This window comes from Phragmites australis, chromosome 13 (assembly GCF_958298935.1).
Source record: "Phragmites australis chromosome 13, lpPhrAust1.1, whole genome shotgun sequence".
In the NCBI taxonomy this organism is placed as follows: Eukaryota; Viridiplantae; Streptophyta; class Magnoliopsida; order Poales; family Poaceae; genus Phragmites; species Phragmites australis.
In genome coordinates, this window is record NC_084933.1 from 18,628,603 (window position 1) to 18,649,042 (window position 20,440).

The following is a 20,440-nucleotide window of genomic DNA, read 5'->3' on the forward strand; positions in this document are numbered from 1 at the left end:
TAAAAGTGCTTCAACGGCTATTTCATTTCTGTTGGAAAATGATCCGGTGACAAGGACACCAGAACGAACATGGTTGCGAGCCCAGGCCACGGTTCAAGGATATAGAGTGACTAGATAGCCATTGGTAGACATGATAGAAAGCTCAGACCAAGGTTTATGAACGGTATTCATTTCACTAGTCAACCAGAAGAGTATCCTTAAAAGGGATTTCCCGAGACAACTGATGTCTCCAGATGGTCAGAAACACATCATTTACTCTTGCGCTCGCTGTTGTAGTCATCGATCAGCCTCTCAACATCCTTCCAGAACAGGCCTTCCACAAGAACTCCTTCCTTAGTAAACCTGCCCAAAAATACTTTTAGTAAGTGTGCAAATGAAGACCCAGGATTTTCTTTTTAAAAAAGAAAAGTTATGTCATAAGGATGTAGGTTTATACGCCAACATACAGCCAAAAAAATGGCAAACTGCTTTTCAGGAGAACTAGAACTTCATGTTGACGGTTTAAATCATAAGCTATTTATATGCACTCAACCATGCGTGTTTTTTCATAACACAAAATAAGGCCTGGAAGGTTCGCCCAATCGCCCTATGATTTACCATTAGTGCCTGGTATTTGCCGACTACCTGGTGTACTAATACAGGACCACATAGGAGTTTTAGATTCATACATGAAACATATTTGTAGCAGCCATGTATGAATTACCTAATCGAATAAGTTTAAAGTAGGATATAGGCATCAGTTGATTGCACAACGGGCAGTAAGCATTTCAGTCAGATTTAAAATGTAATTAAAAAAAGATAACTCACTACGATTCAGACAAAAAAAGAAATACATCTGCCAATGATTCAAAAATGTAAGCCCACTTAATTGAGGACTATTGAACACATACCATTTTGTCACACTCTTAGTGAGATGGACTGGCTTATTGGCTGAGATAGACTGTGGATCCGCACTGGCTATCGTGAGAGTGTACAAGTCCAAGAACCTTGGTAGCTTAGAAGAAATAACAAGGCCAGTGCTGTTGAAAGAACCCTGGAAAAAATTCATAAGTAAGCAAAGCTATACACATTATGTCATTATGAACAAATAATGTATCAAACAAGAGCAGAATCTCAAACAACTGCTAATCACAATTCTCCGTAGTTCAGAATAAGAGCACTTCAACATTTAATAAGTGAGGCATTCACTACCACATCAATCTTAAAAGCAAAGCATTAACCAAAAGGAACTGTTGGATCAATAACAAGTATTACTTCATGAAACGCTTAAGTAACTACAATGACTGAATAGTGCAGCAAACTTATGGTCAAGGATCTGGAAGCAAAGAAAAAAAGTCAAATCATTTACCTTAACCCTTTTGCTGTTCAAATTATCCAATATGGTTTCCTTTCTTCTACATTGACAATATCTATATTATCATGTAAGCCGTGACTAAAAACCTGACCAAAACATTGCAACTACTCAACATTGCGTATCACTCCTCATCGCAGCTACTCGGCATAGTGTACCACTGTGTTCAGTCATGATGAAGCATAATACACAGTTGAACAACTGCACCCTAAGGGCCTGTTTGGCAGAGCTCTCAGAGCAGCTTCCTAGCTAGAATCAGGGAGAGCTCTGCCAAACAGCAACTTTCAGCTTTTAGCTCCCTGAGTGAAATTCGTGGGAGTGATTCTCTAAAATGAACTAAAAGCTAGGGAGCTGAAAAAAACAGTTTCCCTTGATTCACTTCCCGCGTAAAATCACTTCCTCCATATATTTTATTTTAGAGAATCACTTTCAGACACAGAATCACTTTCTCTAGAGAATCACTCCCCGTAGAGAATTTGGATCAGTGAGAGCTCTACCAAACAGGCCCTAAGATGAGGGGAAATGAATAAAAGTCATTGTGTCCTAATTAGCATAAACAAAACAACTCCATTGGCAACAAATGTTCATAAAGCGAGAATATGAAACATATCACAACTTTTAGAACTCAAAAACTTCCAGGGCGATGGCAATCAGATGTTGCAACAGGTAACAATTTCTTAACATTGTTCAACAGTGGTAAACAACTTCACCGAATGAGTACTTGATTGAAATGCAACCTCTACAATTGGTTGAATCTAACATTGTTCAACACTGGGAAACAACTCACATAATCTTTTCATTAAACATATCTAAGATAAGCACTTCATAGTTCATACACTTCTAATGTCAGTGTCAGAACTACTTCCTAATCGTGATCAACCATGTCTAATTGATGCAGATACACAAACTAGCATTAAAATGTTTGAGTTCATCAGATAGACTACAGCCAGGCCGAAAGAATGCATAAGATCTACACTTCGAATTCAAGAGCAACACATCCAGATGAAGTACTCACCGCCGGAGGATGGGTGAAGAGGATGGCATCCTTCTCCTTGGTGTAGCTAAGAATCAGCAGCACCACATTCAGCACCACATACGTATCGATCAATCTGAGTCAAGACCAACAACAACAAACAACAATTTCACACAATCCCTAACCGAAATCAGATCTAGCTGATTCATCAGAACCAAAAGAAGGGGGGAAACCCTGTGAAGAAAAGGATATAGCGCGATGCAGACGAGGAGGAACTCGCGGTTCTGCGGGAACTTCTTGGGGTAAAACTGCGCGAGAAGGGCGACGGCGATCACGGCGGCCCCGATCCCCAGCTTCCAGTTGCCCAGACGCGTGTCCTCCTTGTAGCCCTTGCTCTTCACGACCTGATAGCACCACAGAGTCACCTCATCAGATGACAAACCTAGAGGATAAGAGGAACCAGGTGGGAGGAGCTGAGAAGGGGGGAAGAAGGAGGGGTGTTAGGGTTTGGCGCGAGCGTAGTACGTCGGATACGGTCTCGTCGAGGAGGTGCTTGATGGAGTGGGGGTCGAGGAGGTTGGCCTTCTTGGAGGTCGCCTTCGCCGGCGAGACCGCCGCGCCGTCGCTCGCCATCTGCTCCGTTCGCGAGATCGTCGAGTGGGAGGAGGAAGAGGCGGTGGGAGACGGAGCGGGCGACGCGGGGCTCGTGGGTATATGCGGGATAAGTCACTGACGAGTGGGCTCGGTAGTGTTTGGACCGGCTGGTCAGTGGAACAAGGGGTCTGCTGCTTGATACGCTGGCAGGTGGACGGGAGTCTGCCACGAGGACGGTGGGCGGACCAATGAGGGAGCAGGGGCGCGTCACTGGAGCGCCATGTCAGCACTGCCATTCCCGGGAAATCTGAAAGTCTGCAATGCTATGCTATAGCAAGCCATTTGGTACATGACTCCCCTCCTTTTTAATCTGAAATGAAATAAAGTTCATTGCTGAAATCAGAGGAAGGTTCATGTGCATCAGATTCAAGCAAACAGATTAGTTCATGTGCAAGCCTATTATGTTCTGTAGGACGATACATGACATAGTTCTATCAAGAAAAAATTAAAAAAAAGTCCCTGGATTCACGAATAACAGCAGCATTCCGTTTGAGGAGTGGGTTGGTGATGGATTATCCGATCCTAGCTCCAAACCTAATATTTCTTGTTTGATTTGAGGAATAAGATTGGATGATCCATCGTCACCTCGTTCCTCGTGAGCACATTTCTAGTGTAAGTATGAGTAAACACGATGAATAAGGTCATCTCATCAGATGATCTTAGACTATCACCAAGAGTTTCCTTTCGGGGTTCAGATTCACTTTACGATGAGATTTTCGTTCCATTCTGCGCTCCAACGGTTTCCCTTTACTGTTTCCGTTACGAAGGGATTTTCAAGATCATTCCCTCTAGAACGAGATTCTCTCTCCTTTCCCTTCGTGATTCTCCTCGAAGAAAAACTGTTGGAGATAAGAGAAAATAAAGGGAATATGAACGAAGAAAAAAATCGGGAAGAGAATGCAATGAAGTGAATATAGTTGGACCATCGAAGTGAAAGGAGAGAGATGAGAGAAAATAAAGGGAATGAGAATGAGAAAGGGAATCAAGAAGATAATGAAATGAAAGAAGTATGGTTGGAGATGATTTTACAGTGAACAGTTCCATCTATAATCAATTGACTTCTCAAACCAAACACATCATAAGTATGTTAATCCACCTATAAAGCTCCTTACTATTACAGACGTATCCCACACAACCAGCTCAAATGATTCGGTGGCCCACGTTCTATGAGGTGTTCGGTTTGAGTAGGATGGTGATGGATCATCCGACCCTAACACCAAACCTGATTCAGTGGCCCACTTTCTATAGGGTGTTTGGTTTGAGTGAGATAGTGATGGATCATCCGATCCTAACTCTAAACATAACCCACTTGTTTGGTCTGAGCAATCAAATAAGTTAATTCATCACCACCTCATTCACAAGCACATACTTAGTGTATGTATGAGGAATAGGATCATCCTACCAAAATTCATAGGATGATCCCATGATGGATCACTCCATTCTAGATGCAGTTGGTTCCTCATACCAAACACCCCATTAATCTCTCTCTCTCTCTCTTCGCCGCCAATCTCGCTAGTGCGGCCAGCCACGATCTCGACGCTCTCCGCAGCCTCCTGGGCGGTGTTTCCCTGTCTGAGCATCCTGATGACCCTGGCTGCTACCTGCTTTGAAGACCAGGACGCCTCTTAACATCTGGTCAACGTGTGCCCGCAAAAATCAAGTTCTTCGCGTAGCTCCTTTGCAATGATCGCTTGAATCCTCGTGCCAGCCTCCTCAAAACAGTGTCGCCTTATATGCTGAGTTTGGTTATGGGATTATAAGTTAGTACCACTGAAAGCTTTGAGATCAACAAGCTCATCACTCAGTTGACACGACGGCATTTATCCTTCCATAAGCTCATTTCACGAGAAGAACAATATCTACTCAAATGATCCAAACTCATATACCTCGAAAGATACAGAGAGTAGGCAGAATTCCGATATCTAGTCAAGAACATTCCACATTTTGGCATTCAGCAGACAGCTGCTCTTTCGAGGTCAGCGCATTTCTGATGCCGGTCCTCGGGGCTTTGGATCTGAGCACTGAAGTAAGATCAGATTTGTCGAGCTGTCCCAGACGCATGCCAGAATATGCCAGTGCACAACTACTGAGACTGACTGGCTCTCACATGCGTGGCCAATGATTCTCACACCATTTCATATTCAAAAACTACTTGTTAATCTGGGTGTATGACTGTATATGCTCCTTTTTCCCCAACACAAAATGCAAAAGGCGTTTTTTCCCTCTTCAATTTGGATTGAACCAAATTTGATTCATTAATGACTTATTGTTACATGCAGCTCAGGATAAAATGAACAGCTGCTGGGTAATGGTGAGGAAAGCACCAATGGGCTGTTTAACTCTCAAGCATGCCAAAGGATGCACACACAATGTATATAGTATTTTCCTGCAATACATAAAAGATCTACAAAACATGGACTATAGTCCTATTATAGATTGGCAAAATGGACCAGCATTTGAGATTGCGAAGTCATTAAACATTATTTGGTTCCTCACCGGATAAAGAATTTCAGCTTGTTGAGATCTATTCCATAATAGTCCATTGTTCTACATAACGTTTGGCAATTTCAGTGCCACTAGGATGCCATTTGTTGAAAAATGGAAATAAGCTATCCGTTTTGCATGTTGTAGCAATTTTCGAACAAATTGACTTACATATGGTATCATAATTGAGAAGAGATGAAAACGTGCAATTGCAAAACCACCAAAAAAATTACCTTAGGGAATTCAGTGCCTAAGCAAGAAATTAACCCTTCTTGATTCTAAAAAGGAAATTTCATGTTTCTGTCTCGTTTATTTTATTTCAGGAGTTAATAACAGTATTTATCCACATCATTCAAAGCCATAAAATTTTAAGTTCACTAGTATATAGTAGATGCCTTTGTAAAGTTCACCATGCACAAGCTGTTCTGCACATACTTGGAGACATCAATGCACATTTAAAGAAAAGATGGAGCAAGAAAGTGCAGGGGTCTTTCAAGTGTCAAGTAACTAAGCTCTCCTATGAGGCTATGATCATGACTCTCAGGATGGTTTGGGGATCAGTACCGTAAGTGGGACTCAAATGTTTGATTGTTTACTCGATCATTCCACATGGAGTAATTTTGACTGTGAAAAGAGGGGGCAAGTTTAGATTAGATCGTGCCAATTCAATAAATGAATTCACTTTGCACATCCATGCCCATTTAACCTCCAAACCTGAAATAAGCATAACCAAACACTAGGACAGCGTAAGCATCAGCTCACAATCTAGATCAAGTAAGGCGCAGCAATAATCAAAGAAGCAGCACAACTCTCATATCACATAGCCTCTCTACTAGAGCCTGCACAGAGCAGAAGTTGATTGTACACGGTACAGCGGAACGAAAGAATGGCGTCCAAAAGGAAGAAGCGTAGCTAATAGCTACAATCACACCATGGATTCCTTTACAGCAGCAGCGGCATCAGATCAGATCACAAATAAATCACGGACCTGACACTCAGACGAGCTTGGCGCGCGGGCGAGATGAGCGGGGTAGTCAGGTGAGGGGCGTGGAGGAGGACACCTCGGCCCTGTCGAGTCGCCGCAGCTGCCACGCGCGCAGCGCCAGGAAGGCGCCGAGCACCACCTGCATTGCCACGGCCACGCCGGCGAACGCGATCCCGAGCTTCTCCCCGAAGTTGAGCCGCCGCCTTTCCGGCGGCGGCGGCGGCGGCCGGTGCCTCCGGTGGCGGTGGCGGTGGCGGCGCGGGTGCTGCGGAGGCGGCGGCGGCCGCGGGGGAGCGGCGGGGTCGGAGGCGGACGCGACCTGTCCCAGCGGCGGCGCAGGGACCGACTGCGGCGGTGAGGGGGAGGCTGCGGCGGAGAAGGTGAGGGATGACGAGGAGAGGAGGAGGAGCGGGAGGAGGAGGGTCAGGGTCGCGGCTCGTGAGGGCGGGGAGAGGCGCTGGCGCGGGCGTGGCGCCATGGGAGGCGAGGCGGCATAAAGGTGGGGGCAGTCGTGGCGGGGCGAATCTGGTGGGATTTCGGGAGAGGTGGTGGGCAGCGGAGGAATGGAAGGGGAGAGAGAGGAGAAGAGGAGGAAGAGGCAGAGGCAGAGGCAGAGCTGGGCTGAGCTGAGCTGAGCTGGTGCGAGGCGATGGAGAGCTGGCCGCGTGGTTCGGTGTCTCACTGCCTGGTTGTTTTTAGGAGTTTGGTGGCTTCGGTTCGGTGCGGCCCCGGGGACGGACGGCCGCAGGTCCACCGTACCATAGGCCACGGCAAGCTACGGCAGGCACCGGCGGGTGAGGATCACCGAGGTGTAGCATAGCAACGGTGAATGCAGCTGTACTGTACAGCGAACGTCGCAGCAGCAATGCGCGTGGAGGAGTTCATCTTCATCCGTCCCCTGGCCGGTGTTCGCGTAGACCGGGCTGTTTCTCGCAAAGTTCTCCGGTTGCGCGATGCCCTGAGCATAGGCTAAGGATGGCACGGCGAGGATATCACACGAAGGATCTAATTTCGATCGCTAGTAGATAAGACAATTTTTAATGGTCCTTTGGTTTTTGAGCTTGTAGATGCAACGAAGGGATCATGTTGAAGGCCTTGTTTCGCAAACATCTGCAGCCACCTAAGCCCACGAACAATATCTTTTGTCATCTTAACATGTTTTTCCAGCACGTAATCCTATAATGTCCTTCATCTTTTTTATTCAAAGGCGCCAACGCCAAATTTGAGCTACCGCTGCACATCCGAAATCTGAATAAATAAAAATAGCAACCCGAGAATCCAATGTTTCAAAATTTTGGAAGGTCCGACCTATCAGAAATTCCGATATTTCTATTGAAACTACCGATATTTCCCAAATACTCTCGTCAAGGAGACCTCCTTTCTTTCATGTGCTAATGCAATCATAGCCTAGTGTACATACATCTTCACACATTCATACATCTTGGAACATACTTCATAGTATTTATCATGTTAATTCGCGATGCATCGTCTTTCTTTTTAGCAATCAACGTACCGGAGGCTTGATTGTGTTATTGAGCGTGAAGCTACTGAGTACTAAGAAAAGTACCTATGTATACTTCACCTTTACTTTGGATTATTGTGATATCTAATTTTAATAAGTTATCACTATATGTGTCATGCATGTTTAACAAGTTGTCATTGGAAATTAGGTAGAATCTATTTTGTTGCATGTATTACTACCTTGATATATTGCTGATCTCCATCGTTGTAACTGGGTATAACCATATTAATAGCTACTTAAAATCTATCCAAAATACTTAACAATGCATAGGTCATTGGTAGAAGTCGAGTGTTGATCCGTCCATCATTTATGAGCTATACAGCTTAATTATTATTTATAATAAAAATGATGTTGGGTTGATGAGTTGGTGAGGATGAGATGAGATTTAGGTGGGTATTGGGGATGGTTCAGGAATAGAGGCTCGAATGTCGTAGGCCCAACTAAGTTGTGTTAAGTATTGATCGTTGTGCCATTAGTTTAAGCACTTGTTCATACTTTTCACATATCTGAATATGATAAAGATGAGCCGAATATCTTTTGGTGTTGCGATCCTTTGGCTCGTAGGTCTATGGTGTGAGCGGGAGGGCTTCTAGAGATATTTGAGGTTGCTCCGGGAGTAGACCTAAGTGGTCTCCGTATCGAGAGACGCATGTTCAAACGGTCGGGGCTTAATTGAAAAAGGTTATAATGGGTACCCTTCTCTTACAATTTAATCATTGTTTGAGTCGTATGGTCTCGTGTCGTGTGGGTAAAGAAGTACCCTCCTGCAGGGTATAAGATTAATTTAAATTGTCGCACCCTCGGTCATTAGATTTCTTAATGTCCATTGGACACCAATCATAGAGTTTTTCGATATTGGGTGATTATGACTGTTTATGGTATGTTGGGAGTTGACTCGTGTATGTTTATATTGAGTTGACTTTATACTTATGTTGGTTATGGTTATACTTATGTTCTCATAATACGATAGTATGATTTTAGGATATGTTAGGTGCTCACATTATTAAGTCAATGAGTTGATTTTGCGTATAAATTCATTTAACTTTATAGCCCACTCCTTGCTACTCATTCTAAACGTATTATTGGAGTCGAGTTATTATATGTTCCTATATGAGTAAGTTTTGCAAGTACCTTTATACTCATGTTACTATTGTTGAGTTTTTGCAGATAATGATGTATTATTTTATGGCTACTTTATGCCCACTGATATCAGTGATGAGCAAGAGTAGTGGGGTGCTACTCGTGGTGACACGGTGGTGCTTTAGCGCAAATAACACCACCGCTTTTACTATTTATAGATGTTATTTCGCTGCATAGTAACATTAACATGCTAGGATATGAACTTGTTATATTTTGTTAATCCTAGCGTTTTTCGATGTTATGTTGAGAGCCTGAACCTGTTTAAATAGCTCCCATCATTTAATTTCAGCAAATAGTACTGTTGAACTTGTAATTACTTAAGACTTGTAATATATTTACATTACTCGCTCTTTTATTACACCTTGATATGATGAAACGTATTGTAAAGGTGTGTGTTTTGATCTTGGACATAAAACACATGTCGGTACTATCGGGATTGGATTCAAGTCTTAATCATTTAGTGACTGTGATTGTTATTGTGAGATGTGAATTAGCACGTGGTACGTCGAGAGACGGATGTATGCTAACTCTCATCTTATTAAATGATCGCTCGATTTGATTAATTCGAATGCAATTTGGACAGTTCTCACATCAGAGGTGCTGGCACCGGTCCGCAGGAGCGGGCATCGGGTTAGAGGAGGGGGCGCCAAACAGCAGCGACGACGCTGAGTTGGAGGAGGGGGCACCGGGTCGAAGGTTAGCTGAACGGGTGTACGGAGTAAGTCAGTCGCCTGCACCACCACTGATGCGTGAGAGGTGGTGAGATGTGTGACTGAAGGGGTGTAGGTCAAGAAACGGTGATAGGAAACATTGCGTGTGAGTCACATGAGTGACGAAGAGCGATTAGGATGGCTCAGTCCAGTTGTTTTCGTTGGTTCCACTCGTCCAACATCTCTAAGGTATGTTCTCCACACCTAGCCACCCCATCTACCCACCCATCCAACCAAACAGCCAAAAAACTAGGATGGCTCTCAAGAGTCTATGCTCATCCCATGAATCAAACATATCCTAAAATGATTTTGAGTGTGTTTGGTTCCTTGGTCGATGTTTCATATAGCTACATTGTATAAGCAGACCGAGGGAAAACATGTTAAGTAGAGTTATATTTGTTAAAAAGAAGAATGTTTAATTGATTGTATCTGTCTGAACAGATTGAATTGAGTTTCTGTTTAGTTAATTGAAATTGAGGTCGCATGAGCTGATATAAGAATTGAGATTGTGATGGATTATTCGTATGAAGATGACTTTGTAACACCAACAAATAGTCATACCTATATAAACAGATGCAAAACATACATCTATCGTGCTAGACTGCAGAGTGAAGCTTAAATCAAGATTCACTCCCGAGCCAGGATAATACCGTATATTTATATTCACCGGATCAGAGTTGAACAGTGAATACATACAAACAAACACACTTTTTTATAAAATTATACAAATCCATCAGACCATACTGAAAAAGATTCGAACAACCAAACAAACGCTTTGTATCTGTTGCAGTCGCCATTCGGCCCAGCCCAAGGTGCCAAAGCCCAAACGCACAAATCCGAAGTAGAGAAGAAAAATCACACAAACTGGAGGGCATGACCGCAAAACAACACCCCTCATACATTTCCGTCCACCTCCGGCCAGCGCCGCTCCCCTCGCCTAAAACCCCACCCATTCTAGGGTTTCTCGCCGCCTCTTCTGCCCCCTTTCCTCCCCGCCGCTTCCACCACCCTCTCCAGGCTTCCGCAACTCTATCCATATCTACCCCAGCACCTCCCGTGCCCTCCCCACCGAGCCGCCGCGGCCATGTCGTCGTTCTGGGGTACGGATCGATTCCGCCGCCAGATGTACCGGCTAACTTCTCCATTCCTTTCCCTGTACCGTCTGATCGTTTCGCTGCATGCTTCGCAGGCGTGGAGGTGAAGCCTGGGAAGCCCTACACCCTCACACACAGCGACTGCCGCGGCCGCCTGCGCCTTACCCAGGTCTGCTCCACTCCATCCCGGATTCTCTCGTACTTGCGATTTCGATGCTATCTCTTTGTGTTGCCGGCGACCAATGGTTGGTGTTGCCGGCGGCGAATGGTTGGTGAGGTCACTAATTGTCGCATATATCTGTGATGTTGTGTGACGAATGTACAAATTTGTTGGATGGGCAACGCAGGCCACGCTCGGGAGTGAGGTCGGTAAGGGGGAGAAGGGCGCTGACAGGAAGAAGTGTGTGCTACAGTGCAGTGTGAAGAACAGGGACCCCGTGTTCCTTTGCGTCCTGGTCCCGGAGCAGTCGGAGACTTGCCACCTGGAGCTTGAATTCGAGGAGGAGCACGTCACTTTCTCGGTCATCGGGCCGAGGAGTGTCCATCTCGCTGGATACTATATCGTGTATCCTTTGCTACATTTGTTTACCTGCTTATCTTTGTTCGTAGTAGATGGCTGTGGGATGCTTTCTGTTGTTGTGAATTGTTGTTGTGTTAATCTTTTTTTCCTTAAGCATTTTTTTCAGTGATGATTATGGGGAGGATATTAGTGACAGCGATGCTAGGAGTGACTCTCTTCAAGGCTCCGATGATGATGGTTTATTGGAGACGGATGATGATGATAACATGGTAATGATCGACCAGATGTTGACAGGTAATACACAGATTTTATCCTCTCGCACAACTCATGCTTGTATGGTACTGAGAGGTTATGGGATATTCAGACAGTGAAGATGATGATTCAGACTATGACTCAGAGAGTGATGATGAAGAGATGGCATACAATCAGCGTAGAGGCAAAAGTTCAGGTAATGCTTTTACATGTTCCATTGACCTATGATCAATGGAAGTATGTCCCCGTTTGTATATGTTACTTATATTTTCCCCTGTCTTCCTGATCATTATTTTCAACCGTATGATATGGTTCTCTCTAGGTGTGTCTTTTTCTTTCCTTTCTTTCACAGTATCACTAGCGTAGCATTATGTTTTGAAATTGGACGAAGGGAGAACAATTAGACATAAGCAATTAGTATGTACTGGTAGTGGTAGAAATTGTAAGTGCATTTGTCCAGTGTACAACTAAAGAAAATAAATGTAACATTGATTTAAAGTTTGCATATGGGAGTGCCTACAAATAGTCTATACATCTTAAAAATATTCAATAAGATGGTTGTGGCATTTTTTTACTCATGCCAGGAGTGGAACTTCATATGAAACTTCCAACAAAATATTTATATGCCTATACGTCTATACACATGCTGTAACTGCAGAAAGTGTTGGAGCTTTATATTTTCTAAACCTTTCACATTGAGCTTAATTGGCTGAAACATTACATTTGGTAGGGTAAGTTGGTGCTTGTCAGGAACTCAGGATAGTTAAATTATACTTTTCTGGGCGCTTAATGCCTGCTGTACCTAAAGCGATGGCAGTTATTTGCACTATGTTATTTAGTACTGTGTTGGATTATATGCTAGCTCTATATGCATACATTCTAGTGTTCTATGTGTTGCATGGTACGGTTATGTACAATCTTATGTGGAATTAACATCGCAAACTATATCCCTATGTACCCTCAACATAAGAGAAAACATGCCATTACCATTTGTTTCAATTAGTTTCAATTGTACTTCTCATTGGCATTGAGATTTCATGATTGTTAAATTGCCTCAGGCCTCAGCCAACATCGTTTCATGGGTTTTCTTCCCCGTGACTAAATTTTGTAGTTGTTATTGAGGAAATTCAAGAGGATGACAAGGTTGTTGGGGTTGAAGCAAAGAAGGGATCGAACAAGAAGCAGAGCAGTGAAAATGGTGATAAGTCTCAACTTCAGCTTGTTGTCAGGACTCCACCTGCTGAATCCTTGGAAAGTGAAGATGAGGATGGCTTTCCTGTATCATTTTCTGAATCAAAGAAAAGTGGTGAGAGTGTTTCCAAGAAAAATAGGAATCTAAACAAGGGAACTAGCAATGAAGACCGTAAAAGGAAAAGTGGAGTCATTAGTGATCGTCCTGACTCTTCAGGGTATATGCTAGCTCATTATTTTGCCCCAGAATATTTGTTAATTGGCGGTATAGTAACATGCTGTAATGTTCTGTAATTTTACCTGTGGTTCTAGGGAGGTAAAGGTTGAAAATGATGGGGCATCAAAGAAAAAGAAAAAGGTTAAGGACAAAAGCACTGTTGTGGACAACGGAAAGGTAAACAATGAAGAAAAGGAGATTAAGCAGCAAGATTCTCCAGCTGATCCCATTGTTGCAAAACAGAAGAAAAAGAAAAACAAGAACAGGGGTGCTTCTGAGGTTGATAACGATCAGCAATCTGCTAAGGAAAACCATATGTGAGTATTGTAAGATGTGAGATGCTGTATTGTCTTTGCTTTTCACATAGGAAAGCTGGTTCACAAGGCTCTGTATTGTTTGACAACATTGCCTTCCGCCTTTTCCAGTCACAAAGATGGCGAGGAAGTAACTGCTCAGGAGGCTAACAAAAAGAAGAACAAGAAAAAGAAGACACAGGAAGCAAACAAACGTGAAAATCAGGCACCGACTAGACTTAAGGAGTCAGAGAGCAAGAAAGAGCCACTCCAAACACGGACATTTGGCAATGGTATGATAATTGAGGAGGTAGCAATGGGCAAACCTGATGGTAAAAAAGCCACCAGTGGGAAGAAGGTAAACATTTATGAGGAGCTTCAGAGGGGATGGTGACTTTCCCTTATTTGATTTTATATTTCTATTGACTTTTACTGATAACCATGTTCCCCTTCTCTCCAGGTTTCTGTTAGATATATTGGCAAGCTAATGAATGGCACGATTTTTGATTCCAACGTTAGTGGAAGACCGTTTGAGTTTAGACTAGGTAAGTTTTTCTTCCTGCTGATGTCTTGTTCTCTAGTATCTTCAAGATTAGTATGGAGGATGATTTTAATGATACCTTGCCTGCAGGTGTTGGGCAGGTTATCAAAGGCTGGGACATCGGAGTCAGTGGTATATCAACCTTCATCTTGTTATCAAACGCACAATTGTTAGGTACTGCATATTTTATGCTTTGGGGCTGGTGCTTGATTCCCACACTTGTTGTGTAACAGGTATGCGCTTTGGGGATAAAAGGAGACTCACCATTCCACCTTCAATGGGGTAAAGATAAACGGTCACATTGCTTTGTACAGCAGTTGCTCATTCCAATCCAATCCTGGTTCTTAGCTCCTTTCTCTGTAGGTACGGTAGCGAAAGAGTGGGCAAGATACCTCAGAACTCCACTCTCATCTTTGATGTGGAGCTAGTGAACGTAAGATGAAGAGAGGACCAGATCCCGTGAAGTTCCATGAGAAACTGAGGCAGTTTCACAAGTTTTGGAGCACACCATTTTCCTTCTGCAATGCCTATTTCATAGCCATAGGGACATGTTAAGTGGATTCTATGCCTTAATTTTTGTAGTTCTGGGTAGCAACATTTTGGCATACTTGTGCGTGATCCTGTCACTGCTGATTCCTTTTGGATCATATTGACATTCTTCTTCTGAATGAAATATTAGTCGCACATTTTTAACTTTATCACAACTATGCTTTCTCGGATATCTGACTGGAGTTTTATGTTTTTCACTCCAAATTTGCCGAGCTGTTTTTTTCTCTGTGCAAAATCTGAGCAATGCTAAATTCTAGGTAAAGTTTGATGTGTATTTTGTGATTAAGCCAGGCGAAATTGGGGCGGCTGTTTTGCTCGCCCCAAATTTACCTTTCCTTTGGCCTAGATTGGTGTATATAGTGCCTAATATTTCTTGAGTATGATCAATTTCAACCTCAAACAAAATGAGAGCCAAAATTTCTGCTTCATCAGTCCAAACAGCCACGCCTCAGTTGGATCAGCTCGTGGCTTGCGCCGTTGCTCAAGCCATCGCCTGTGCCGTTGTGCGCGGCTGTCCGACACGACTTCACTAGACCGTTGGATCAGTGGCACCACGCAGCGCGCCCGTCGCCCACGCGACCACAGCCACGCCCATCGCTTCCCGAGCGCCGAAATCCAAACACAATGCTGCCTTCGCCACCGCCCCCTCGCGCCCTGTGCCTGTGCGCTCTCCTCCCCTTCTCCCCCTCCTCCACCTCCGGCCAACCCCACCCCTTGCGCCACCCCGCGCCCCGCCACCTGCGCGTCCGCAGCTTCAAGCCCAGCGCCACCAAGGCCCCGCCGCCCCCGCCGCGCCGCCTGAATGGGGCGGACCGCCGCCTCAGCGCCCTCGTCCACCGTGGGGACCTCGACGCGGCGCTCCGCCTCGTGGGCTCCTCGCCCCGCCCACCTGACGTTCCCCTCGCCAACAGGCTCGCCCGCGACCTCTGCCGCCGAGGCCGCCCCGCCGACGCCGCGCGCGTCGTCGAAGCGTGCGGGACCGCGGCCACTGCCGCCACCTACGGCGCATTGGCCGACGGGTACTGCCGCGCGGGGATGCTCGAGGACGCGCGCCGCGTCGTGGACGCCATCCCCGCGCGGGTGCAGCCCAGCGCATACGCCTACAACCCGCTCATCCACGCGCTCTGCGAGCGAGGGCGGGTCAGGGACGCGCTCGAGATGCTCGACAGTATGTTCTGCCGAGGGTGCGCGCCCGACGTTGTCACCTACAACATCCTCCTTGAGGCGACGTGCAAGGGGAGAGGCTACCGACAGGCCATGGAGCTGATTGACTTTATGTGCTCCGAGGGATGTGAGCCCAACAACGTGACGTATAATGTCATCATCAACGCTATGTGTAGAGAAGGAGATGTAGACTACGCACGCGAGTTCCTCAACAGCTTGCCTTCTAAAGGGTGCAAGCCGAACACGGTCAACTACAACACTGTCTTGAAGGGTTTTTGTAGCGTTGAACGGTGGGAGGATGCCGAGGAACTTATAGCAGAGATGGTCCGAGAGAATTGCCCACCGAGTGAAGCAACGCTCAATGTGATCATCAATGCCTTGTTCCGAAAAGGATTGCTCCAGAAGGCAATGCAGCTTCTAGAGAAAATGTCAAAGCATGGATGCACGGCAAATGTTGTTACTTACAATGCTGTCATCAGTGGTCTCTGTGAGCAAGGGAATGTGGATAGTGCCTTGGAGTTGCTAAACAACATGCAATCTAATGGTTGCAAACCTGATATTGTCACCTACAACACTCTGCTGAAGGGTCTGTGTAGTGCCAAGCGATGGGAGGATGCCGAGGAGCTAATGGTTAAGATGACACAAAATGACTGCCTCCCAGATAATGTGGCATTCAATACAATAATTAGTTTCTTGTGCCAAAAAGGATCGGCTGTGCAGGCCTTTGAAGTTTTTAAGCAAATGCCTGAGCAAAGCTGCAATCCTAATTCGATCACTTACAACACGTTAATAAATGGGCTTGCCAAGGCTGGCAAGATGGGACAAGCCCTTGAGCTGTTGAATGAAATGGCCAGCAAAGGATTCAACTCAGATAAACTTTACCAGTTGCTTACTGAGTGTCTGAGTAAAGAGGATAAAATTGAAGAGGCAGTTCAGATGGTTCACAAATTGCATGATGCAGGCATATCTCCCAAAACCGTGCTCTACAATACAGTGCTCTTGGGGCTTTGCAGAAACGGGAAAACAGATTATGCTATTGATATGTTTGCTCATATGGTGTCCCGTGGTTGCATGCCTGATGAATTGACCTACGTTATACTCATTGAAGGTTTGGCATATGAGGGCTATTTGAAGGAGGCAAGAGAATTGCTAAGCAATTTGTGCTCTAGAGATATCCTATGTAACAGCTTGATCAAGAATGAAGCTTTGTTTTTAGATCAAAATAATATTCACTCTTCTTGAGTCATGATGAGGTCAAGGGCTTGCGTGCATTTTTTAACTTCATTATATTATAGTGGTGGAGTAGGTTAACACTTCCACATTGCTTCAATTTTTTTTGTAAGTTCTCTTTACTTCAGATATGTTGTAGCTTAGAGCTTAGCTCTCCATCTTCTTTAGTTCTTTGTGTAACAATGTAGTTCAATATCGTGCATGTTTGGCTTATTGTAGTTGCATTTTTTTATGGATACTTATGAAATATGAGCACATTGGAACGTAAACATGATTTGATGTTTACTTTCTGGACGCACATTTATTCAATGACATACTTAAGCAGCATATGCATTGAGCCTAGTGTTTAAACTTTAGATGCTAGTTTTGGATCATTTTTCTCTGTTTCCTTCTGGTGGCGATAATTGTCACAGAATTTAGGCATAGGTGAAATGTGCGACCAAGATCAAGGAGCAGGAATGTTATGGGTCTGCACCTATACTAATACATCATTTTAGGAGTTTTGTTAAAGTACTTTGTTTAGAAACACGTGTGTCTGTTTCTTTTTTCTGAGTGACCTGGTATGTATAAATATAGATTAGCCTCTGAGACAGTACAGTATTTGTTCCTCAGATTTTTCACATTGAAAAATGTAGTCCTTAACGTGAAATCGAATGTTAATTTATGATTTGTTTAGTTTAATGTATAAGTAAAATATGAAGAATCATTGTCTAATATGAGCTCAAGTTCCTTCTGAATAGATGTCACCACTTATCTTGTAAGACAACCTTGACTCGTTGTTTGTGGGAATTCAATATAATCCACCCTGTAATGTCGACTGCAGTCTATGATAATTATAATGTCATCTCATGTTGTATTTCGCAGAGTTAGCTACGACAATTAAATTGGAGTAAATTGCATGTTACACCAGTTATATTAACCTCTTCGCACTATCCTTAGTGAAACTGTGGAAGACTTCTAGTGCTGCATATTTACATGTGAATGGTCATTCTTCATTGCCTCAGTTAGGACTTAGGACATAAGCTAATATGTTTGGAATCAAGTTATATAAGCAGTAACAATATTGCATGAGCTAATAGTCTTCTCATTTTATTATGGGGCAATTTGCTGGGTACCATCGCAAAAATCGCAAATGTGGACTCACATGTCATCCTCACACCGATGATATTTTTTCATATAGGCACTTTTGCGATGGTATCCACCTAATTTTGCCTTTTATTATTGTGACCATTGCGTGTGCTCATATATTCACTTCTACTTACATCCATAGTTTCAAATTGGTCCAACCTTTAATGGGTGATTGTCACTTAACTATGTTTATATCTTACAGCCTACAGTTGTTTGATTTGCTCACTTAAGAGTTGTAGTGTAACTTTGTTAGGCTAGGTTATAGTGCCTAGTATTGTTTCAAAACTCTTGTTTTGCTAAAACAAGATAGGAGTAACCAGTAATCACTGTTGTTTCAGAATTCTCATATGGATGGTTGATGGTAGATTGACATGGGATAGTCGTTCTAATATAGTGCACTGAAGTAACTTTGGGTATTTGAACAATGCTAAAATGGTAAAAAAGAGATTGCACTGTACTTGCCTACTCGGATTGCCATCTCTAAGTGCTCAAGCTTTTTGTTTTTCTTAAGAGGAATCTTCAATAATATCTGCAACATGCAAAATCGTGGCCCTTCCTGTTGATTCAGTATTCTTATTTTGTCTTGCACCTATATAGGCCCAGGTAGCAACATGCTATGACAGTATCCAAGTCATAGACCTTGAATCTTGCATCATGCTTAAAGCCTTATGAACTGATGTAGGTGCTTCTTTGTGTAACAGCTGTCCTAAGTTCAAAACCTAAGATATGATGCATTTAAACGTCGCTAAAATTTTCTAAATCTGTGTTGTTTTTGCAGGCAGTTCTTGTATCACTGCCAGCTCGTACCAACTTTCTGGGCCTGAAGAATTCATCGCTGGGCTTCTATTTGAAAGGTACAGCCGTATTTGAATTGAGCACCATCATGTTAGGCTGATTCCATTCAAACAGTCCACGCAGATCATCCCATGTAAGCGCAGCATCTAATTTTCCTTTCTGTCTGTGTTTCTGCTTGTTAGGAAAGCTGCTTGACCATCTTGGCCTCACTCTCCAATCAGGTTGGCTTTACTAGTCTGCCGATCGACGTCTCTCTACCTTCTTCTAGCAAAGCAGTCGAGATGTTTGACTGGATGAGCAAATCGTTGCATGTTCTGCGTGCTTTTCATTTTTAAACCGGTGTCCAAACTCTAAAGGCACTTTCGCTGGCTATCTTCTCTTCTTCTTATCTGCTCGCCACCTGCTAACCATGGACCACGATGTGCTAACTGAGGCTTTGGAAAGTCACGGTTCTTCTTAGCGTCTGCTGTGTACGTTACAAAGTTTTCTTTCCACCCTCTTAATGAAATAATGCGTTCTAAAAAAAAGGCTTTGGGAAGTCACCACATCTTGCGTGTCGCATTGCCTTTCACTGCGTTTGTTTGCACCGTGGCCGGAGCTCCCAGGTCACGTTGACAACCACTGTTTGGTCAAGCCTACTACCGCCTCAATTTGGTGTTGACATTCTCCGCGTCAACATGGACCTGCCGCCCTTTCACATTTGACGACCGCAACTATGTGTGTGGACTCCGGAAACTGGGCTGTTGTTCAGTTCTCGAGCTGACCTACGGATGTTACTGTCGCGGTTTTCAGACCCTGTACTCGCCTCTCCGTTCCTTGTCCAGTCCGTTGGTCATGACGTGTTCTGTTTGACTGCACGCATGGTGCACTGCAGTAAGAAGACCTGTCAAGTACACACTACACCCAAGTCTTTTAAGCCTGTCGGCGTCGCGTGCGACGCTAAGCTGTTCACCGGCATGTGGCAGCAGCTACGAGCAAGGACTTCTCTGCAAGGTTGACAAATTTGTTGTTACAGCGTGTGTCACTGTCAGCGTGGACTTGACCTCTGACAGAATTAGTAGGCCGGCCATCGTCCACCCCAGCGAACACCAATCTTTTGATTCCCATATTGCTTGCTGTATTATGCGAGTTACCGTGGGTGTCGCAGCGGGTTTTCGGGACTTGATCTTGCATCTTCATAAAGAAAGGCATCTTATGGGTTTACGTCTTTCAGGTATGTCATGCACGTCTTCGATCAACTGCTGTTCAACTTCTATTCAAAAGAAAGGCATATGATTCAAAGGCTTCACCGGTGACCAGAGAGTACCTGGTTTCGTCTCTCTAGCATCGGTCTAATGTTCCGGTAGACTGTCCCGGGTCCCGTGTCCCGACCTGGCAAAAGCACCCGGCTGCCCCGATCAAATCAAAATGGTCCCCATGTGCACATCAAAGCGGGATTTTCCCCACTGACCGGATCTAGGAAGGCCCGAATGGGAACGTTTGAACCCAACAGGCCGCCGGCGCCGCACGTCCGCCATGTGTGCCGCACGAGGCCTCTCCGACACGTCGGTGGCGGTCAAGCTCCGACCACCCCTCGTTCGCAAGCCGTGAAGCACACGCATGGACGGTGGACGGTGCTCCTCGAGCCGCATGCGGCCAGCCGTAACG

The 20,440-nt window shown here is 44.5% G+C and overlaps 4 protein-coding genes across 5 annotated transcripts; 2 read left to right on the forward strand and 2 right to left on the reverse strand.

Annotated features, from left to right (window-relative positions):
- Positions 1–3,059, reverse strand: LOC133888159 (signal peptidase complex subunit 2-like). The gene is made up of 5 exons (XM_062328306.1): positions 2,850–3,059; positions 2,577–2,728; positions 2,367–2,448; positions 891–1,033; positions 1–342 (listed from the first exon to the last, which is right to left on the reverse strand). The coding sequence occupies exons 1-5, from the start codon at positions 2,955–2,957 to the stop codon at positions 249–251; spliced, it is 579 nt and encodes a 192-aa protein (XP_062184290.1). The 5' UTR covers positions 2,958–3,059; the 3' UTR covers positions 1–248.
- Positions 3,060–3,144: 85 nt separating this feature from the next.
- On the reverse strand, positions 3,145–7,044 carry LOC133888161 (formin-like protein 14). The gene is made up of 2 exons (XM_062328309.1): positions 6,451–7,044; positions 3,145–3,288 (listed from the first exon to the last, which is right to left on the reverse strand). The coding sequence occupies exon 1, from the start codon at positions 6,923–6,925 to the stop codon at positions 6,497–6,499; it is 429 nt and encodes a 142-aa protein (XP_062184293.1). The 5' UTR covers positions 6,926–7,044; the 3' UTR covers positions 3,145–3,288; positions 6,451–6,496.
- Positions 7,045–10,697: 3,653 nt separating this feature from the next.
- LOC133888231 (peptidyl-prolyl cis-trans isomerase FKBP53-like) lies at positions 10,698–14,625 on the forward strand. The gene is made up of 12 exons (XM_062328393.1): positions 10,698–10,919; positions 11,009–11,082; positions 11,261–11,478; positions 11,600–11,727; positions 11,798–11,881; positions 12,797–13,094; positions 13,189–13,410; positions 13,519–13,744; positions 13,847–13,931; positions 14,018–14,059; positions 14,161–14,209; positions 14,291–14,625. Exons 1-12 carry the CDS (start codon positions 10,904–10,906, stop codon positions 14,367–14,369), a joined length of 1,521 nt encoding a protein of 506 aa, XP_062184377.1. The 5' UTR covers positions 10,698–10,903; the 3' UTR covers positions 14,370–14,625.
- Positions 14,626–15,042: 417 nt separating this feature from the next.
- On the forward strand, positions 15,043–19,310 carry LOC133888230 (pentatricopeptide repeat-containing protein At1g09900-like). Of its 2 annotated transcripts, none has more exons than XM_062328392.1 (3): positions 15,043–18,676; positions 18,777–18,852; positions 18,976–19,310. In XM_062328392.1, exon 1 carries the CDS (start codon positions 15,101–15,103, stop codon positions 16,880–16,882), a length of 1,782 nt encoding a protein of 593 aa, XP_062184376.1. In that variant the 5' UTR covers positions 15,043–15,100; the 3' UTR covers positions 16,883–18,676; positions 18,777–18,852; positions 18,976–19,310. The 2 variants fall into 2 exon arrangements, with proteins under 2 accessions (XP_062184376.1, XP_062184375.1); XM_062328391.1 differs by having other exon boundaries at positions 15,043–16,978.
- The last annotated feature ends 1,130 nt before the right edge of the window (positions 19,311–20,440 follow it).